Source organism: Lates calcarifer, linkage group LG1, assembly GCF_001640805.2.
Source record: "Lates calcarifer isolate ASB-BC8 linkage group LG1, TLL_Latcal_v3, whole genome shotgun sequence".
Taxonomy (NCBI): domain Eukaryota; kingdom Metazoa; phylum Chordata; class Actinopteri; family Centropomidae; genus Lates; species Lates calcarifer.
The window spans coordinates 10,023,521-10,045,800 of record NC_066833.1 but is presented as its reverse complement, the minus strand read 5'-3'; the positions used below and the strand labels follow the sequence as shown (position 1 = coordinate 10,045,800).

At 41.1% G+C, this 22,280-nt stretch overlaps 2 protein-coding genes across 2 annotated transcripts in view; one reads left to right on the top strand and one right to left on the bottom strand.

Moving 5' to 3' along the window:
* The window catches only part of adarb1b (adenosine deaminase RNA specific B1b), a 90,373-nt gene extending 79,694 nt beyond the window's left edge, over window positions 1-10,679 (top strand). Inside the window, exons 7-12 of the mRNA XM_018682271.2 lie at window positions 701-869; window positions 1,005-1,156; window positions 1,695-1,863; window positions 4,667-4,848; window positions 6,615-6,793; window positions 7,332-10,679. Of these exons, the coding sequence (XP_018537787.1) occupies window positions 701-869; window positions 1,005-1,156; window positions 1,695-1,863; window positions 4,667-4,848; window positions 6,615-6,793; window positions 7,332-7,508 (1,028 nt within the window). The 3' untranslated portion in view covers window positions 7,509-10,679. The remainder of the gene's footprint in view (window positions 1-700; window positions 870-1,004; window positions 1,157-1,694; window positions 1,864-4,666; window positions 4,849-6,614; window positions 6,794-7,331) is intronic.
* A 7,081-nt stretch (window positions 10,680-17,760) lies between these two features.
* On the bottom strand, window positions 17,761-21,846 carry agr1 (anterior gradient 1). The gene is made up of 8 exons (XM_018682269.2): window positions 21,690-21,846; window positions 20,942-21,060; window positions 20,734-20,797; window positions 20,060-20,112; window positions 19,460-19,536; window positions 19,243-19,306; window positions 18,586-18,669; window positions 17,761-17,929 (listed from the first exon to the last, which is right to left on the bottom strand). Exons 2-8 carry the CDS (start codon window positions 21,036-21,038, stop codon window positions 17,880-17,882), a joined length of 489 nt encoding a protein of 162 aa, XP_018537785.1. The 5' UTR covers window positions 21,039-21,060; window positions 21,690-21,846; the 3' UTR covers window positions 17,761-17,879.
* Between the last annotated feature and the right edge of the window lie 434 nt (window positions 21,847-22,280).

Here is a 22,280-nt window from a genome sequence, read left to right as displayed (position 1 = left end):
CAGAAGAGAAAAATGAAAAAATGTTAAATACTAAACATGATGAGCTTAACACATTCAAAATACCTCAACTAACAAGACAGTAAAATGCCACATACCCATTAATGCATCAGTATTAATAATGTATAATAAAATATAACACACCCTAGGCCATTTAACTTTTATTGTTTGAAATGCATTTCTTTAATCACATTTTTAATCCAGGACTTGTAACAGAGTATTTTTAAATTGTGGCTATTTTAAATTAAGTGAGCTGTATTAGATATTTTCATCATAATAATGCATCGATGTAAAGTGGGTCATTGGTAGTGATGGACCAACAGAGAATCGTCACCCAGCTTACAGTCAGGTTTAGCTCGTTGTTTCTCTGCTCGCAGCTTCGCTGCTTTGGTTCAGTCTCACCGTCCTCGTGTTGGCAGCTGTGAGAAAAAGCTCTAAAAATCCAGCGTACACTTCCTGCTCAGCACCAACCAGCAGACACACACAGTTAGCAAGAAGCTGGTGAACACACTTGAGCAGTTAATGAACATATATTCTTTTCCTTCTCTCCCTTTTGTCAACTTTAAGGTCATCATGTGTTTGCCAAATGCACAACTTTCCAACTAGGTTGAAAGTGATTGCAGTCCACAGTGCACAATTTAGGCCACGTGTACAGTAGCCTGTGCATCCATTCACTCAGCTTTGTTGTCTTTACCGCCAACAGGGACAGACGTGAAGGAAGCACAGGTCATTTGTGTCTCCACAGGAACCAAATGCATCAACGGTGAGTACATGAGTGACCGCGGCCTGGCACTCAATGACTGCCACGCTGAGATAATCGCCCGACGCTCGCTCATCAGGTACCTCTACACTCAGCTGGAGTTCTTCCTCAGGTCAGTAGATGGTGTAAAATATATTTTCTCTAAGCACAGCGCAGTGTTGTGTTGTGTTGTGTTGACAGTCTAATCATATCTCTTTACACTGCCGTTCTGTCCTGCATCAAAACCGCCATTTGTCTGTCGTCATAGCAACAGCAAGGAGGACCACCAGAAGTCGATATTCGTGCACTGTGACAAGGGAGGCTACAGGTTAAAGGACAACGTCCAGTTCCACCTCTACATCAGCACCTCGCCCTGCGGAGACGCCCGGATCTTCTCCCCGCACGAGGCCGGAGTGGAAGGTTGGTCCGGCCTCGTCTCCTGCTCCTCAGCTCGGACGACGTGTTTTTCATTCGCTCTCGTCTCAGTTCAGAATTCAGTCTCAGCAACAGTTTATTTTTATTTCATTAAATTTGTAGGTTTTCCTCTTATGCTTGGCTTCATTTAATTAGAATTTTATTCCAATGTGCAAATACACATTACAGACACATTTAAACAAGGCTCTAGTAATTAGAGCTTTTTGTCATTCTCTGTCTGTCTCTATCTGTCTTCCTCCCACCCACCCACACTGCCTGTCTGATTAACCTCCCTCTTACTCTTTTCGCTGTGTTTTCCGTTACACATGGCACACTGAATAGAACACAGCCACATTCAATTAGTCACTGAATAGATGGAGCCTGTGAGTGAAAAAGCAGAAAACATTGATAACATAATAAAAACCAAAAGGTCATGCTCCTGTGGAAGCTATTTTTACTTTATTTTCTAGTCATTTCTGATGCTGAGGAGATGAGGTGTCCTGTAAGCAGTCCATCATTAGTCTAAAACGTATTTCTCTCTCAGACCAAGGAGACCGGCATCCTAACCGGAAAGCACGGGGCCAGCTAAGGACCAAAATTGAGTCTGGGGAAGGCACCATCCCTGTGAGGTCCAGCAACACCATCCAGACCTGGGACGGGGTGCTGCAAGGAGAGAGGCTACTCACAATGTCATGCAGTGACAAGATCGCAAGGTAGTTTGGTTCAGATTACAGCTCTTATTGGTGATACTGCCGACGCTGTTTTAGTCAATGTTCAGTTATAACTAGCAGCTGATGTTTTTATTGTTTCTTATTTCACAAAAATGATTAAAGGAATAATTCTGCATCTTCAAATATACATTCAGCTTCTTGCCAAAAGTTTCCAACAGAATGTACATTTTGCCAATTAAAGACGTCTGATTCTCATGCTGTAACCTCCAGAGTGTCTGCAGGTCTGGAAAAGTTTTAACAAGCACTGAATTAAAAAAAGAAGAAGATATTTAAAGTCAGTCAGGTACTGCATATTTTTCCCTCCCTGCTGTAGACAGACAGTTAGTTCTAGTTTCACAGTAACTATAAAGGCAGGTGTTGATTGTCTAAGACCGGGTCACATTAGCTCATTAGTTAAAATACTAGAAACTATTTTATGAAGCATGTTTCCTGATACTCTTTTCATGTGTTTTATTTATTCATGCTGTAATGAAGCACATGATGTCCTCGCCCTGTCACTTCAAGTCTATCATTTTCCTCAGGCAGTGTCAGCGACGGCTGAATTGATGGACCCTCTGTCTCCTGGGGCCATTTTTGCAGGCAGATCATAGCGTCTTTAGTCTCTGTCCATGTTCAAGGCAACACTGTGCCTCTCCCTGTGATGAACGATAAAACTTCTCCATAACTCTCCTCATGAGCCCTTCCCCCTCTCTTCTTCTCTTCCTCCTCCTCGATCGTACTGCCTTGCCTGAACGCGCCGAGTGATTGAGCGCTGAGTGTGTATCGATGAGGGAGATGTCGACTGTGTAGCGGATGCCGTTTCCACCGTGTGAGAGGTCTTTGCCATTTGAGGGAGGTGTCAGTACCGGTGCTAGTGATTCAGATTTTGTGTGGTTGTCCAAAGTGGAGGGATCCAAGTCAGTAGAGGGCAAAATAGGTTGGAGGACCGTGCATGTAGTCGTTTTTTCTGGCCGGGTTTTACCAGATAACAAGCAAAATATATAAATATTTTATAGTAACCCTCTCCGTCCCACTGTGAGAAAAACATTATACAAGGCTTCACTCTCTCATGCCTTGTCATGACACAGTGTTCAGATACCTGTCGCCCACTTCATCCTGTTCCTGTGTCAGTGATTGTAGCTGCAATTTAATGCCACTGACCAGGACGCTTTGACCGCGCCCTCAGTGTTCCCTCCTTGCACATTGTTTTGTCGCCTCTCATTTTCCTTTGATTACATGCACAGCCCCACATCTTCAACAAGAACAAGCAGTTCTCTGCTTTGAGTCAGTTGTTCCCAGCTATTTGAATGAGCTCATTATGGAACAGGTGAAGCTTTTACGGGTTATTTCTTTCTGTTTGTCCTGTTTTCTTTTGTTGTTTTTTTCTTCTTGAACAGCTGATCTGCCCTCTGAGTTGTTCTGACCTTGTTCCTGAGTGTGTGTGTGTATACTGTATATATATATATATATATATATTATATATATATATATATAGGTGTGTGTGTGTGTGTAGATGCGCAGAGCATGATATTGAATAAAATAACAACAGAGAAATACAGAGATGTTTGACGGGAATGAAATTGAATGCCTCTGAAAACATAACTCAAAATGTGTGTGCTTCAGAGTCTTTTCAGATATATTTGTGTAACCCTGTTGTGATGTGTGAGTGTGTGAGTGTGTGTGTGTGTGTGTGTTACTGCAGTTTGTGCATGGCCCAGAATATTATAAAGCTGTGTGACTGTGCTCAGTGTGTGCTTTACTGCTCGCAGCTATGAATTTGGATTTCATTTTGCCCTCCCTCAGTTTGACACACAATATCACGCACTTCCTCGCACACAGACACACAGAGAATATTGCATATGGAAACAATAGAACCTCTCTGTCGCCTCGGGTCCTATACTTGCATTTTCCTCATTGTTCTGGGTCCATGTTGGTAATTTCACACACTCTCAAACAGTCTGCCTGAAGTGAAAGGGAGACTGAGAAGAGCTCATCATCACGCTGTTGGTGTCCCGTTCGTATCAATCTCTACCCTTCATTAAAGGATAAATGTCAGTGATGATCAGTTTTTTTTTCTTAATATCAACAACTCCAACAAGAATTAAATAAATGCCTTTTTTTGAATGGAGCGATTTACTGTATATGTGACCTGTTTTTAAAGGATCGAGTGGCCTTCAGGCAGGGTGGGGAAAGTTACTCGTTGAGAGACTTCTTGTTGGTTCTGGTCTTTTCATGGAATTTACTGACAGTAAGAAATCCATAAAATAACACCAGCCTTATCCCTTAAGTCATCCATCTCTCTCTAACTTTTGCTTTTTCTCTCTTTACTCTCACTCTCCTTCCCTCTCTCACTCCCACTCCCTCCCCCATTGAGGTGGGCAGGCAGTGCTTCACAGAGCATGTCAATGGGAAAATGACTGGGTAGAGATGGCTAATGACACAGCGTAGAAATACACAGAAGTTTGTAGAAAATGAAATTGGATGCCTCAGAGTGTACACAACTGTAGGCTCGTGTGAGGAGGATTGCATTGGCTTTATACTTGTATGTTGTCCTTGTGCTGTTGTATGTGCGTTCCCATTTACAGTACGCTCATACAGAACCACAGTCCTTACCTTGAACCCTGGAGTCTCCAGGACACTTTTGATGAAATTTTCTAAATGTGAGATGAGCTGAACCAAGCTCTATATTCTCTGTGTTCGTAGGGTAAAAGTAACTCTTGAATAATCAAAACAAAGATGCATTTAAAACAGCGAGAGAAGGCTCCACTCCCAGGTTATCTCATGTCTGTGTGTTTTCCCTCTACAGGTGGAATGTGGTGGGCATCCAGGGCTCTTTGATGAGCTACTTCACAGAGCCAATCTACTTCTCCAGCATCATCCTCGGCAGCCTTTACCACGCCGACCACCTCTCCCGGGCCATGTACCAGCGCATCGCAGATATCGAGGACCTGCCCCAGCAGTTCACTCTCAACAGGCCTTTACTCAGTGGTAAGAGCCCACTTTGATCTGGAGTAGATGGCGAAATGAGGAGGAAGAATCAGATAAGGCTTCTGCTGTAAAATGCTGAAATTTTAACTTTGGAAAAGTTGAAGCAATAGAATGATCGTATTTACATTTTCATACTTGGATGGGATCAGATTGTTAATCTTTGCCAATCAAACTGCAGCTGTCTAAATAGCAGAGGAAGACGGTAATCCTGAGCAGTAAACATGTTTATCCTCCTCACTGGTCAGTCCACGGCAGGACGACAGTTATTGCTTTTCTCATGTTTGATCTGAGCTGACATTTACCTAGCTCTTGGGGAATTTGAATAGCTTTATCATTTTGTGTAAATTTTCAGCACAGTCTTGACCTTTTAAAAAGGCCATATAGTCCAGGACTCCAGGTTTTTTCTTTTTTTTTTCCTTTCCATTTTTAGATAGCATTCAGTTTTGTCTTCCGGTTGTTCAGCAGTCTTTGTGAAACAAAAGCATTTAAATGTTCGTTTTGCCAAATCCTTTTGAAATCTTATTTGGCTCTCAGTCATTGTATTTGTCCACTTTCTTTGCTCAAATTAGTACACACAGATTTACCACACTTATTTTGTGTAGTAATTGAAACAACGGGTCCCTGATTTCAGACAGAAGAAGACAAAAGCAGAGCTCTCGTTTCTCACCAGCAGTCGCTGATTTGGTCTGTGGCAGTTCAGCAAACATTTGCTCCTAAACTCTGTTGACTTTTTTAAAAAGGAAAATCTTGTAAAAGGGGTCTAAAGACATGCTTCAGTGGCTACAGCTGAGGCTAAAGCTGCATGATATGTTTTGGCATTCATAACACTATAGTTAGTTGTTGCAGAGAAGAGAAGAGCAGGATGGAGCAGCTGGTGTTAGCCTAAGCTTTGACAGCATCCGTGACAGAGACTGTACAAAACATGCTAAAACATCAGCTGCTACTTCCAATAGTCAAAACCAGACAGAGGTGACACTGTGGTTGTTTGTTTAGATCCTAAGAGATGACAGTAGGTGTCATATTACAGAGTCTGGATGTACATGCAGCTCCCCCTGCTCATCCTCTCTGGTTGCTCTCTAAATGGCGGGGGTAAAGGAGATAATAGTGGGGGGTTATTAACCTTTTCCGCTTTAGAGAGTTTTTAGCGGTGAAGGGCTGTGGTGTTGGAGCACTGAGGATTTCATCCCCTTTAAATCATCTTCTGCCACGAGTGCTGCCAAATGGAACCAAGGAGCTTAATAGACACACACACACACACACACACAGAGCAAGACACAGGGATTTATGGCATCCATATATCTCCCACTTATGCTTGAGACACAGTAGAGGCCAAAGTCCCATAATGCGCCGGAAGAGCAGCAAGCTCCGTCCTCCTGGGTGGATGGTGGTGTTTGTCTCCGCTGAGCAAAAAGGCAGGAATGAAGAAAATACTGTTTCAAGATGCTGGAGCTGTGGGAGCAGCTGTCATCTGAAGGAATAGGCTTCCATGTCTGGATACCTCATCCATTGTTCAATACATCCATGCAGTGGGGTAGCAGCAGGTTTAGTTGCTGTGTGTCTCCCACAGTAATTTTTGGAGGAAGAGAAAAGAAGATAATCATTTCATTATGCCGGTTTCTCCTCTGTCTAAAAATGTCTTCAAGCTTTCAGTGTTTAAATGTTTTGAGAAGGTGAACAGTGCTGATAAAGGACAGTGTTTAAATCAGTATTTACATGTTTGTCCTGGTGTATTCTTCACTCTTGACTCCAGGTGTTTCTGATTTCAGGTATAAGTAATGCAGAGGCCAGGCAACCAGGCAAGGCACCAAACTTCAGTGTGAACTGGACAGTGGGCGACCAGGCCCTAGAGGTGATCAACGCAACCACGGGCAAGGACGACATGGGTCGCGCTTCACGTCTTTGCAAGCACGCCCTCTACAGCCGCTGGGTGCGCCTACACTCCAAGGTAAACAAACTGCGCTCAGTCGTTTTGAAGCATTTCCCTCCACACCCTCATGTCGTTGACCCAGCCCTGTGGGCTGCTTTTTGTGTCTCTGTTTCTGCCACGTTTTACTGCTTCGTCATCCATTAGGGTTTAGTTGAATCAAGCGTGTGTGAGATTATAACAGATATGATCCATGTCACATTAAGCATCCGGGAGCAAACCTGAAGTTTGGAATTGTACTCCCTTGAAAAGTTGGATTGAGGAAAAACAGCTGGAGTACTTCACCGAGAGACTGTAGCTGGTCAAACAGTTCACTGAATTCCAGTAGCTGCAGGATGATTGGCTCCCAGACCACCTGCAGAGATCTGACTGGTCAACTATGAACTGAAACACCAACTATTGACACTGTGGGTTTGAATTAATGAGGAGAATCAGTCTTTCTGATCATGTTACGGTTGAACTGAAACACGCAGAGAGAGACGAGCTTAAACTGGCTTCAACCAAACTCCTTTATCTTGAAATAATGGCTCGTTAATCTTATTGTCTCTTTGTCTTTCAGCTGTCATCCATCTTGCGGATCAAGGTGCTCAAGCCCAGCTCCTACCATGAAGCCAAGCAGGCAGCCACAGAGTACCACTCTGCTAAGCAGGCGCTCATCAAGGCCTTCCACAAGGCCGGCCTGGGGGCCTGGGTCAAAAAGCCCATTGAGCAAGACCAGTTCACCCTCAGCTCCTGAGGGAGTCAAGGGACCAAGGGATTCCTAAAAAAACCCCCACTCCTTCCCCCCTGACCCAGGCCTGAAGGCAAGAGACGCCCTCATTAACAGCCAGCCCACACAAGACACTTACCTCCGTCCCATGTGTCGGCGCGCACGTGCACTTTGTACTTGTGGAAATAAACGTGCGTAGTTTCACAAACCATCCTTAGCTCATCATTCTCATTCCTCAGAGGACCTCAGCCTCACCATGTCTTCTCCTTTTATTCTGATTTCTGACGGATGGTTGTTTTTTTCATCGACTTGTTTTCTGTTTTAAAACTGGAATCCATTGGTTTTCGTTTATGTTTCCCAGAGAAATCATGTTTTACATGTGGAAGTTGAAATGATACAGTTTTGTCTATTTTCTTGATCAGTGATTGTAGCCAGTTTAGGGTGAAATGTAGCCTAGAAACACAGGATCATTGTTAAGTGAAACAGATGTGTATGGACCTAAAAAATATATATATACTTGCTAAAATTAACGAGTATGACAAACTTTAATTTAAAGATGCATAAATCTTCAGGATGTAAATCTATTACTGAAAAGAAAGAGAAGATAAAATAGTTCTAACATTAATGTGTGTTACTTGGTCCGTTGCTTAGATGAGACTACATGTTGTCAGCCCCTGTATTAAAAATGTTACAAAGTATTGTGGCCCTGTTTGATTCACTGACTGGAAAGAATATACAGTGGAGGCCAGGCGACGCAGCAGATTAGTAAACCTTTGATTTTTTTGTGTGTGTGTTTTATTCATTCATTCATGCATATGCTCTGTAAGTTATTTTATGTCACTCTCATTTCATACTTGAACACTGGGGGGTCGTGTTGACTCCTTCCCTCGCCTGGGTCTTGGGACAAGCTTTGGGAGGTGCTGCACGTTGTATTTTTATTTTTTTTTCTTGATCTAAGCCATGGCTTTGCATGGGAACTGAACTGGGAGGCCTGCAGAGCAGAAAACATGCGGTGGAGAGCCCCGTGCATCCATCAGTGAATGATTTTGAATGAATGCCAGCATCTTCCTCCACAGGCAGCTTTGAATCTTTGTCTCTGTTTTCTAGATTTCTTGTGACTTCTTGTTTGTTTTGCGGGGAGGGACAGGGACCGTTTAGTTTGGTTTGTTTTTTTCCTAATATTGGGCATTTAAGGATAGGGGATCATACAGCAGTGAAAATAGTGATAGTGTAAACAAACCTCTCAGATCTTGTAACTATGTCACCTTGTGGAAGGGAGCCGTCAGTTGTTAATAGCAGGCATGGTCTGTGTACTGCAGTGCCACTTACAGTGCTGTACATGAAGTTACATTCACTAGATTCCACATGCTGCCAGTCTGTAGTGAGTGTTTGAGATGCAAACATGTTGTACTCCCTCCACATACTTTAACTGTCTTTGGAAACTCGTAGAGGAGCAGTGCAGTACCATGCAGTTCCTGTATGATCAGACGAAAAAGTCCTGTAGGTTACAACCAAATGTATCACAACGTGATGTCATTCTTGTCCTCTCTTCTACTTCAGAAACACATTAGCGGCGTAGTTCAAGTAAACCTCTGTGATTTGGTTTGACACCTGTACACCCTGACTGCATAAATGTCCTCGTGTTTTAAACGTGTGAATGAGGACAAATTCACAAGTAACTGCAGTGGATTCCTTTTCCGAGCTGTAGGAAATGTGTGTGTGTGTGTGTGTGTGTGTGTGTGTGTGTGTGTGTGTGTGTGCAATCTATGTGTGTGCTCAGGCATCTTTAAGCATACTCTGTGGAATCTTCACCAAAGATGATGATGTCCATGTGTGTTTCTGTCCCACTGTTTTCCTTACAAAGATTTTACTGTTTTGGTTTTTGTATATCCACTGAACAATGTCCTTTTTGATTTGTACAAAAACAATGTATTCAATTCAACATGGGGGAAATTGAATTGTCAGGCTTCTTTAGTGCATCCGTTGCTGTCAGTGGCCACGTGTGTATTGTGACCTGCGATCATTATTGCTGCAGTATAGTAGTTTTGTGTATATAAGGAACAACAGAAATGACTATTCCCAACTGTACAATCAGCTCACCCCCCCACTCTTAAACTGTTTTAGATCTTTCCCTGATGTGGGGAAACTGCAGATGTTAATGTTCCTAACTAAGTATTAGTGGTTCTGTGTGACTCACTGGGCACCATGAAGCATGGCACTAAAACTGCCGGGGTTATTACGGGCTTCATCCCAAATGTAGCCACCGTGTTTAGAAAATAAAAAAAACAATATATGCATTGTAAGGTGCCTCAGCTAAAAGTGGCATCCACCAGCTGGCATGCGTGATGTCATATATGTACCTTTTTCACTTATATTTGGTTGTTTTATGAGTCAGTGTTAGAGCAGAAGAAAAAGGGAGAAGTTGACTTGAAGGTGAAACCCTTGAGAGCAGTGGGAACCAGCGCCCCCTGACAAAGACCCAGACCAAAGTCACAAGCAATACTCCTGATGTCTCCTTTAATGTCAGCCCATCACAAACAGGAGTCTGAATGAAGTTTCCCTCCCCCCCTTTAACTCCTCCTGTCTTTGTTTTAGTTTTTTTTCCTGTTATCTCTCCACAAAGCTGTCTGAGGTTTTATATAATATATATATTTCCCCTCCTAAAGACTGCCTGCTTCTAGACTTTTGTTTTTTCTTTTGACTGCACTAAAGATGTCAACTGATGATGTCATGATAAAAAACCGTCCCCGTTTATGGATCGGATGGCAACTATCACAGCAAGAACTGAACTGCTTCTGCTTAACCCTTTGTGAATCCTCAATGATGATGGTCAGTGCCCCCCCCCCCCCTCCTGAACCCCCCCGCAGCTGTGTCTGTCGTGGGTTTCTGATTTCTTTGTTATGTTTGGTTCTGTTCGGTGACTCCGGAGGCGCTCAGCGTTTGTCCACTCTGGGTTTATCCGAGGCACCGCCTCCCCCTCCTCCCTCCCCCTCTCCCATTCTCCCCCTCTCCCCAGTCGTCCGATGTGTGAAAACCTCCACCGACAAAAACCACGACCTTGCATGTATTACCAACACTGAAGCTGCACCTAGCATGATGACAAACTTTTAAAGGACTCGTGTAGAAAAAAATAAAAATAAAACAGCTAAAGATAGATATATAAGATGAACAAAAAAGAATAAAAGAGTTCTTAGTTTACTTTTGCACATGGCTGGGATTCTTTCTTATCAAGGTCTGAGTGTTTCTGTCTCTGTCTGTCTGTGAAACGATGATTTAAGGAATGGATGTCAAAACAACTCCAACACTGGGTGGCTGTTGTCCACATATTTGAATGAAGAAAGAAAAATTGTGGTCAAACTTTCTCAGTGTAAAGGTAAAAACAGATGAGCCATCATCATCTTAATGCTCTCAGGCTGCGTTACCTCGAGTGTTTTCACAGTAACAGGACACAATGAATGCATCTCTCTCGAAAGTACTTCAAATATCCAAAATACTTCATCACCAGTTACAGTCTTACATTCAAAATTTTACTTAGTAGAAGTAGTATCTGCAAAATGTACTGAAAGTATCAAAGTGAAAGTATTTGTTCTGTATTTGTCAGGCTGATACAGATTTTTAGAAATAATTTCTAATTAGTTCTGATCTCTAATATGAGTTTGACCTCTTTGGCTCAGAAGTAATGAGAAGTGTGTGCATGTTGAAAAATCATCTGATAAGTAACTACAAACTGTAGCTGTCAAAGAAATGTAGTGGAGTAAATAGCAGAGTATTTACTATGTAGATATACTATATAAATACATGCAGCATCACATGGAAACACTCCAGTTCAGTATAACTACATCTAAACTGTATTTAACTGCATTTCTTGACTTTCCACCACAGGTCGTCTTCATGCATGCAGAACAGAACGATCAATAACACACAGCAGCAGTGTGAGAAGCTCATCAAATGATGCTACAACACTGTGGTACGTATGTAACAGTCATAAAAGTAATATGAGTATAATACAGCAGTAATCATACACACCATACATCGTCTTTTGAGCAGGATCTTACCTGTTTGAGCAAATCATTTTTTTGATCAATAACACAAGCGTTCGTCCTGAAACACTTTGAAATATGTATTCTGAATATATTTCTAGTAGTTGTCATAGTCCATGTTCAGTGAAGTTGCTTGCTTTGCTCGCTGAGAGGAACATTTCAGCAGACACAAATTGCAAAGCGTGTTTGGTGTCAATCAGACTCAAGGTGAGGCTGGATTAGTCCGACGGAAGCGTCTCATGCATTTTACTGCCGGTTTTAATCTCCAGCTCACATGGAGAGTCAAGTCAGGTCATCAAGTTTTCTGTGTGTGTGTGAGTGTGTGTGTTTACAGTACCCACAAGGATCACTTTAAGTCCTGTTCCTTTCACTCTTTGTTAAAGTGGAAAAGGAGGAAAACTTAGACGCGATTACAAATAGTTTCATAATACTAATTGTTTATTCATCTGAGAGGAACATTTGTACAGTTCATGTTTTAATAATGTGTAAAAACTCACAGAGCCAACTATCACACAAAGGCATGTGGAGCACTAACCTTTAAGCAATCCTCAAATTCAGTCAATAACTTAAGTTCTAAGAAAAGTCTGGAATTTTGAACAGTAGATGTAAAATCATGGAGGGCTTCCAGTCGATAGAGAATACTTTCCAAACGCAGTGTGTGTGTGTGTGTGTATCTGTTTAGTATCCCAGCAGATCCTGCCATCAGATCAATAATAAATCACACATCAAGCTTTGCTTTAAACAGTAAGCCCCCCGTGCTCGTAACTCCATTGACGTGATGAAAGCTCATGAAAAAGCAGATTCAAACTGTCATGACGGGCGAACGCAGCCCCGACCAAAGCATGTCTCTGCTCCTCAATAATTCAGAACCCATCTGCTGAGTCTTAACAGCTGCGCAGATGTTTACACAAACATTAATATCATCACATCTATTAGAATACAAGCACTACACTTCACATTAGATTTCACATCATTTCCTCAGCATAGCCAGCAGCCATGTTCTGTACTTCAAGTACTCTCTGAGTGAAGTATACATGTGAAATGTCTCAGTAGCTTCATACACTGGTCTGTGATTAGATGATCGGTCTTTCAGATGATGTTCGTTCTGCATCCTATCATTCTTGTTTGTACTGGACTCTGGTGGTCCCACCATCTGTGCACTGTTCGCTGTTCAGAGGTGGGGTAATAGTACGGTTTTAAAGTTTGACTAGGCCATTGTTGTCGACTTTATTTAATGCTGGTTTGAAGCAGGAAAACGTCTAAAAGAGTCTGTTGCCAGAAAGTGATATAATCTGTTTTTTGGGCAGTAATCCTATTGGTTCTCTGGACTCAAACAAGACTTGGTATCAGTAGTATTCATACCTCACCCCTATGAACGTTTTTGCTAAATATATGAATTTAAAGCATTCACAAATTTCACTGGAGTATGGAAGACTGCAGTGATAGAAAACCAGAGCATGACTGTAAACAACCTGCTCATGCTAGAGTCAGAGTTAAACAGGAGAAACATAGAGCAGAAATGTGGAGATGAAACTAGCCTGAAACATGTGTACATACAGCAGAGGATGGTGAAGCGTCCCGGCCCCGTGCTGCAGTGCGAGTGTGAGAGCGAGGGCAGCAGCTTGTGCCCCTGAGAGAAATGACAAATCATTAGCTCTGGTCCAGGGGTAAATGGGAGCCGCACTCTTTCAAGGCCCACATTTCCATTTCAATTTTCTGCTCAACAGAGTTGATGTATGTGGCAAATCACATGGCAAGACCAGTCTCCACCTCGGCCCGGCTCTAGCCTCCTGTTATTCACTGGCTAGAGTACCTCTGTGACCTTGTGTCTCTGACTGCGTGAGAGAAACAGTGTGTGTGTGTGTGTGTGTGTGTGTGTCATTGAATCCAAGGCAAAGAGACAAATGCGGACAGTCTTTAAGTAGAGGTGTGATTACAAACCGTAGAGTTAAATCAGCGGGTGGACTGAGGGTTAACATGTTGAACATGTAAGAACATAAGCACTGCCTAATTGACTGACACCTGGATGAAGATGGCAAACACAAGGCCATTAAACAACACAGTTACACAGTCACTGTTCTGTATGTGCTGAACCATCTTTACATGGATACAGAGCTGAGACCTGCTCACAAAAACCCCTCTGACAGGTACAGTGATGAAAAACTTCCCAGAAAGTTGTTGCCTGCAGCTCTTGTCTGAAAGTGTGGTGATAAAAAAATAGCTCTATTTAATAAAATACAAAAATGCATGGAGAATGAATGCCAAATAATGTAGCCTGTCACAAAGTGAGAGCGAGGCACATAATGAGCTGCAGTGGGACAGACTGCAGCAGATTCAGGCCTTCAATCAACATAAAACAGCATTGTTCAGCAGCTGAAAATACTTTTTTCCTTTAGTAAAAAGGTAGTTAAACTTTTATCAATTATGATTTTTGAAATATTTTAGAATGACACAAAAAAGAGAGGTTTCCATGTTAAGATAATTCATGAGGTGAGGGAAAACTAGTGTAGAATCCCAGTGGCTTCAATGTCACATTTATACAGTACGTTAGAAAAATAAACATAAACATTTTCTTTCTCTTTGTTTTTTAATTTTATTTTCATTAGGTTTTTCTCTGTGGATTGTACTTTAGTTATTTGTTAGTCACTGACTCCCATAGGATCACAACCAACAATACTAGGACTTTAATCTTGCATTGACTGAGTTTTCAAAATCAGCTAACAAGATGACACCCCACAGCGGAAATTAATTGACTCAACATCAGCAGTCGGCTGGTAATTGCCAAGCCATCTCTGTGGCACCGCGGTCGTAGTGATACATTGTAATTTACTTTGAGGTAAAGCTAAGTGTCGCTGTGTGTGTGAGAGGAGTGCAGATAGGCTAAGTATAGAGAAGAAAGTGTCAAGAGGAGACGCTGATTGAGCTTATCTGGGAGCTCAGGCCTTCCTTTGTCAGAACAGCTCCTTTCTGATGACGACTCTTTGAACCTGACAGAATAATTAAAAAGGAAGCAGGAAAAGCTGACATTTGCATTTTGACCTTTTTGATTTACGTGGCCAAAATTGCTCTCACTTTCCCCCAGAACTCATTATAATATCATTCTGCCCTTGTGTGTGAGGAGTGTGTGTGTGCTGTGCGTTTAAGTATGCGTTTAAGAGTGCATATGCGTAGGTGTACATAATGGTTCTGTATGCATACAGGCAGTGTGTATTTATGAGTGTGTGGGAAGGAATAAAAGAATAGATTTATGGCATATTACCTGGCCATCTCTTCATTAAGGAGCTGTTTCCCAGTAAGCGGGTTCTATTTGAATAGCTAAATTGTCCAAGCAGTGTGCAAACGAGGACTAATAGCTCAGTGCCCTTGTCACTGACGGCCCCACTGCCAAAGTCAAACTGAAGATCTTTGGACCTGAGTGTGTGTGTGTGTGTTTGAGACCATGATCAGTAACAGTTTCTCTGTATATGGAAGGTTCCCGGCTTTGTTTTTAGAATGTCTTGCGTCTACATTCATTCATCACTGCAGTTTTTGTGCCAGTTGAACAAACAAGATGTAACGTGCTAATTTCAGACAGAGCAGGCTTTAGCTTCAGGCTCCAGCTTGAGGAGAGCTCTCAAAAAGTCTGGAAGTAAAAGTTTGTTTACATCAGATTTATCTTAATAAGGCTGAAGTAAATCATGACAAACAATACTGATGCAAATGACCCTTCATCAGCATCAGTTTAATGACTCAATGTTTACCTTATTACCTATTTTACCTTAAAATAACAGCTTCAAAATCACTGCTCACACTGACTCGTAAAAGGGAAAATGGTGCCTCTGTTGTTCCCTGTCCACACTCTGAACACCTGGTTCTTGCACCATGTAACTTGGGTTTATGTACATGAGGTGTAACTGCGTGTACTCAGAGGCCAAAAGGATTTAATGCACTGGCGTCCTGTAGTTACCTCTTGTGGCTGCAGGGGCCGCTGTTGTTGCTGCTGCTCAGCAGAAGTTACACACAGTTGCTTTAAGACCAGTGTTTTAGTTTTAATACTTTAAACTCTTTCTAAGATTCTAAAGTTTTATTACCACTTCACCACACGTGCAACAAAAGTGAGGGTTTACTGAGCTTTCTTTTATCATGAAATACAGTCTGTTCTCAGCGTGGGGAGCACAGTAAGATGCCTCCCCACCTTCGTCTTGACTCCAGGATACAGTACGATGAAGACCTATAAAAACTGTGACACAAATAATGATTTATAATAAAACATGTCACAGTGAAAGCTTCACTCAGTAATGACAGTACACTGAGGGCTGAAGTATGTAGAGATTTCAGATTGTTCTGACTTCCTTGAATGCATTATAAACAGTTAAGCACTAATTACACTAATAACCACCACAGATGCACATGTTTATTTGCTGATTCAGTCATTTGTACAGGTGGTGCTGATGCTGCATACTGTACGATTTGTGTGTTAGTACTGTGTCAAATGTCCTTTAATATATTCACTCAATTAAAATAAAATAAAAGCACACACACAAAAGCACATCCTAGGCATTCAAATTTTCTCCTACTGTTTTACAGGCACATGTTCACAGAGTGTGTGTGTGCATGTATATGATATAGCCACTAGTTAATTTTCATCTCTAATTAAGAACAACTGTCTCTGTATTTATCTGTAAATACATTTCCCTTCTTTTTTTCCACGTCTGTCAAGTCCTGCTAGAGATACTTCACATTCCTGAAGCTGTATGACGATGTTCTGGAGGCTTAAAATGTTGGAAAGGATTTTGGAAGTTGAATTGAGCACAATGAGCCAGACAGGGAATTGTCAGGCCCAGGACGTAAGAAATTCTGAGAAGCAAACACATTTGTTATAAACCCAGGAGTGTAAGACTATGAAAACCATTTCTTCAGAAAAAAAAAAAAAAAAAAAACGAGGGAGAGATGTAGTTGAAAATCTCAAGAGTCTCTGAAGAATCACCTAGGGTCCAGATGAAAGACAGATAACTGAAAAACATGGGAGAAAAGCAGGCACACAATTGCTTCAGATGTCAGTGCTGACTCTATAAAAGTAGAAAAAATGCAACCGAAATGTGAATAATTTAATCATTTCTCAATGATCAGTTTCTCCAGTAGATGTTAAAGAAAAATAATACTGTGGAGAGAAACTCACTGACCTATTTACAGTGTCTCTCTGTTTTCTTGTTTTTCCTGAATTCAAAGAAATGCTAAATAAATGGGTTTTCAGGATGCATCTAATTAGTTTTAATAGGGCTTTGAGTGTGTGTTGATACTGTTACAAGCTCGCAAAACACTGACTTCTGCTGATACATGTCTGCAGAAAGGAGACATGCAGAAAGGTGAAGGCATGAGAACGCTCACCACAGTGGAGCCATAACAATTAAAAACAGCTCATTAATCCAAACTATGACAGCAGAAAAGTGCGTCTGTGCTATTTGTGGAAACGCAGCACGGTTCCGTTCTCTTTCGGCCCGAGTTGTTTACAAATGGTATTTTTGCAGTTGTCAGGGAGGAACATTTAACAAGAGCAACAGAGATGCTGCAGATCTGTCCACTATGACTCAGGTAATAAGTAGATTTATAAAATAAAAGAGCCTCTGTATACATGTATAATCAGAGTGCAATTATACTGTCTATATAAAGCAATTAATGTGGAGTGAATGGGTGGAGTATGTAATTACATGCTGAATATTACCGTTGCTCATGCCCTGAATATGATTCCGTTTATATAACTGACAAAATCAAATACATACAATCTCCCAAGTTACATGCAGAATATTTAGTATAAATTGGATTTCATTGGAATACTAATGGACCACATATGACTTTGGGCATCTATCTTATACTGCCACCTAGTGGCATAAACATCCCACTTTCTGAGAGATGCTACTCATTCCAGTTACTGACCATTGAGATTCAATTCTTTCCCTGCCTTTATCACATAAAACACCTCATTTCAACACAGAATTTTTAGTTTGATTTAATTTCTAAGTCCATTGAATTCTTTTGGAAACCTGCATCCAAATGATCTGAGGTCACACTCACTTTCAAGCGTATCCTCTGCTATTAAATGGGTTTATTGTATTAAATATGATGTTTGCTTTTTTATTTTTCAATTATAAAGTAGTTGAAATGAAGAACTAAAGATCCAAAGGTTGTGCAACCTTCAGCATCCAAAAGATATTTCCACAGTTGCTAGTGTTAAAAAAAAGAATGGACACTTGACTCTCTGGTGATTTATTTTGGGTTTATTGAGCCCTGAGCAGCATGTAAACATTCAGTGCTGACCACTGAGCGGGCAGCCCAGCATGACTGGAAGATGCAGAGAGATGTGACGTCAGATTGAACTGTGCTAGAGTTCAACATGCAGCAGAGCTTTGGCTTTCTTCATGTTTTTGGCCACTGTTGAAAAAGAAAGGACAAATACAAATAAGTACCACAGTTCTCTTTCCATAATGGAACAACTACAATCAGATTTTGATGCACTGTTACTGTACATTGTATGGATAGGTGCTCTTATTAGTTAATAACCAGATTTGAACCTGCAGTTACTCTCAAACTGAACAGTTCTGCAGGCAAACACAGAAAATTTTTCATTTAAAAGTCAAACATAGGTGAAAGAACTTGTTATTTATGGACACAGATTGGCACTTTTTTTGGTCTATGGAACTGGACCAATGTTGTTTTTAAGTGATGTTGTGACTTCTTGTTAATGAATGTTATCTCTGCCTTAAAACAACCTGCTTCTTTTTTGTAACTTAAACTTGCACACATGGATGTGTTGAAAATCACAAAGTATTTCTAGAAGTAGTTAGAGCACTGCGGCTGCCTCTGCCCTCCTGCTGAAACCCTGTAAAAGCCCCATCCATATAAAGTCCACCTTCTCTCTGTCAGACCCATCTCATAAATGAAGTTTGTCATTTCTGTCAAACGCTGAGGGAGGAGGATGATGGTTAAAAACCCGCAGAGGTTCAGCCTGTCTTCACACTATGAACAGGTAAGGTGTGTAGCACACCTTCCTCTCTCCTCCGCCCAAAACTGTCATCATGGTCACTCACAATATGTCATGTCACTGGGCTCGTAGGTGTAGAGGCGGTTGCTGTACTTTCCTGCAATGTCCCTGCGCACAGTCTTAGACGGATCTGCAGAAAGACATGTCACACACACACAGTCAGCTGAGGAGAGATGAACTACCTGTGTTTCTGCAACTGTCTGTAAGCAACTCACAGCAAAAGTAGTGAAAGTGGGAGAGCGAGCAGTGGAGAAACAGACGTCAACAGATGTCAATCACAGTGAAAAATCATGTGGTGAAAGAGAGGCTATTAAGGACTGAGCTAAAACAGAATATCCAGTCCTAGTTTCCCCAGCGCCTACACCATCATTAAGAATATATAACTGCTGAGTCTTTGTTCCTTTCCCTCTCATCAGCACCAGATCTGTGCCATCGATTACGCCTGAATCCCTACTCTGCTAAAAGGACATGAATGTTACCGTGAGGTTTTTGAGTTTTGAGCCAAAACATACTTTGACGTTTACTCTTGTTTAGGTTGAGCACACCGGATGAAAGAGGAAAGAAAGAAAGTTTAAACAGGAGAAAGCAGGATGTAAGTTTTACCATTTGAACAAGTCTGGTTGAAACTTAGAGGATTACAGAGGAAATAAATATTTTCACCTGACTAACAGCATTTTAAATGATTCATTATGTCAATATTTACCAACAAAGAGTATTCTAGGAACATAGTAGCCATCAGGTGCCATGTTCGGGTCCATAGTCTCTTCCTGTGAATAAAATCATGTTCAGAAGTTTGTCTGTTACTAGAACAAATAAAGTGTACCAACCTGGACTCTATTCTATCCTTGAGTGTAATTTCTGTCTCCATATTTCACATAGGTTACTGTATTACAGTGGAAAACAGACAGATCTATAATTACCACCACATTGAGCATGATGAAATCCTCTTTGGCCATTTTCTGAACGGACTTTTGAGCAGCAAAGGCCTTCTTCAGTGCTGTTGAAATAATTCTGTTTAGTTTCATTATAACACTTAACATTGGAAAGAACAGACACAGAGGGAGGCTGGGCAAGTTAGGAACGAGTTTTAAAAGTGAGACCAACAGAATAACCCTGTCTAGTTTTCCTGTCAGATTACTCAATATAATAAGCTAAATGATTGAAATCTCCTTCAAATAGTTTGGCTGAGCTGTAAACCAGGCTGAGTAATGATCAGTGTGTTCAGGCATTCAGAGGTAAAGAGTGTAAAATATAACTGAAACCTGGCAAAAGTCTAAAAGTCTTTGCCCTGTAGGTGGTCAATCTATTGTTTATGTGTTAGGAAATGCTGGTGAGTTTACTTTCAGGAAACCAGCTGGGTGATTTATGAATATGATTCTTAACTATTTCATTTCCTGCTTGGCAGGTATTGAGGAATGTACGCACGTCGTTCTTTATGAAACCCAGCCCAGGTATGTGTAAGAGGAGCAGGATGTACGTTTACATTCAAAATCTTTAACAGAGCAGAGTCACTGCAGTACCTTGACTGTACGGGCATTCGTCTCGATGATGGATGACCATCAGGGGCTTCTGACTGTGAGAACAAAACCACAGAGAAACAAGTAAACACATTCCTCAGCACAATATGTACAATGTTAGGTGTGAATACTGTATTGCACAATATAATCCCTGAGAAGTCAGTGTATGTTGAAGAATAATGATCAAACAAGAATAATAAGTTGCTTTTATGGGACAGAAATGGAGCTGTGTTCCGCAGACGCAGCTCTGCATTATGCTGTGTTTTAACCACCTGATCATCCTCATGGACGTATGAGTGGGATAATTAGGATGAAAATATAACCCAGCTGATCATCCCAGCACACAGAATGCATATGAATAGTATGCTATTTACAAATGCATGAAACATATGTTTTTCTTTTCACGTTGCTCAGAAATCTGTCAATGAATCTTCAAATGTATCCATAATTAGACAGCAGTATTTTCAGTAGCTGTACGTGATATCTCCCTGCTCTGTGCCCTCTCTGCGGGGTGATAGTAATTCATATGCACGCCATCTGTTAGACCCCAGCCTTGAAGCTGCAGTTATAACAAGGAATTAAAGGATGTGACCTGTAGTTTCCTATTTAAATTCTATTCTCACATCCAAACAGAATAAAGAAACATTCAGGATTGTTATCAAGGTGCACAGTCTTACCTACTCGCCATCTTTGCCAGGCCTTCTTCATAACTTTTCACCCAGCTAATGTTATCCCCCCATCCTGCAGGGGAAAAAAGAAACGCTGCTCTGTGGCTTCATTATATTAACTGAGTCCCTCCTCAAGCAAAATCAATCTGACAGCTGTGAATTTTGTTTGCTAACAAGTCTGCAGTTGTGCATGCTTGAATAAAGGAGCGTCACCCACCTCTTGACAGGGACTGAGGCTTCACTTTCTTTTTTTTAGGTTCTCCGGCACCAGCACAGATGCCAAACAACAAAGCAAGCAAGACCCAGCGAAGCATCACTTCCTGTCCTCTGAGAGAACTGCAGTGACAGTTGGCAGGGAGATTAGAAAGAGGTGAAATTCAGTGACATGTTTGTTTGAGAGGCATTTGGATTTTTGACCCCTCGGCTTGCTAACAGCAGACTGGACAGATGTCTCACGATCATATTTTCCTCTGTGAAGCTGACTCACCAAACACGTTCAACAAGACTGGGATACAAATGACTGTACATGTGGTAGCGACGTCAAACAGGCAGTTAAAAAAGACAGATTGTCTTCATATAAAACCTGCATTATCATTAAGCTGCTATCACGTTATAATATTCATTTTAGAAGATGCTGGAATTCTAGACATGTTAATCACACAGTGAAAATAAAAATGCAGTTGTCTTAATTAAATTGTCTTGTTAACAACTGATATAATACATAATATATCAGCATACCATTACTATAACTATAAAAAGCATCAGTGTCAAAAAGTATGAAACAGCAGTCACTTCAATCACTTAAAATCTCTGGAACCCCTAATCATACACAGCATTTTCTGTAGCAAGCTTTTGCAATTAGGTAATTAGCTATTATTAAAAAAACATTATTATATCATTTTTTAATACAAAAGATATTTCATAAATCAGGTATTTCGTTCACTTGCATATAATAAGTGTCTTACCTTGACAGCAAGAAGCAACAAGCAATCTGCACTCGCACTCTGATACACTTCCCTTTTGTCAGATGCCTCTCTCAACTGAACTCACCAAACAGGTATATCAAAGTAGTGTGCTATAAATAAAGAAGGTTGATCCCCCATTGAGACACACACACACACACACACATAGTGGAAATGCTGTAACACCTGCAGGTACAGAATCATACAGACTGGTTGATGACAAGTTGGCTATTGTCAAATATGCACTTTCAGCCGGGGTCTCACAGTTGGTGAAAAATAATATTTAAAAAAAATCATAACGCTGATGTGGAAGGCCGTCGCTTATCATTTAAATTCACATTATCATCTGTTGCAGAAAGTTCTTATGACTCTGGTTATATAGTACTGAAACTAAACTGCCTATATGCTGCATATATACACATACATATTTATGGTATATCAGTATATCAGCATACATGGGCTTTTATTTTCGAGTGTTTTTGTGTAATAATATGGCACAGACTGTGTTTACTGTCTATCTATCTATCTATCTATCTATCTATCTATCTATCTATCTATCTATCTATCTATCTATCTATCTATCAGTACCCTACC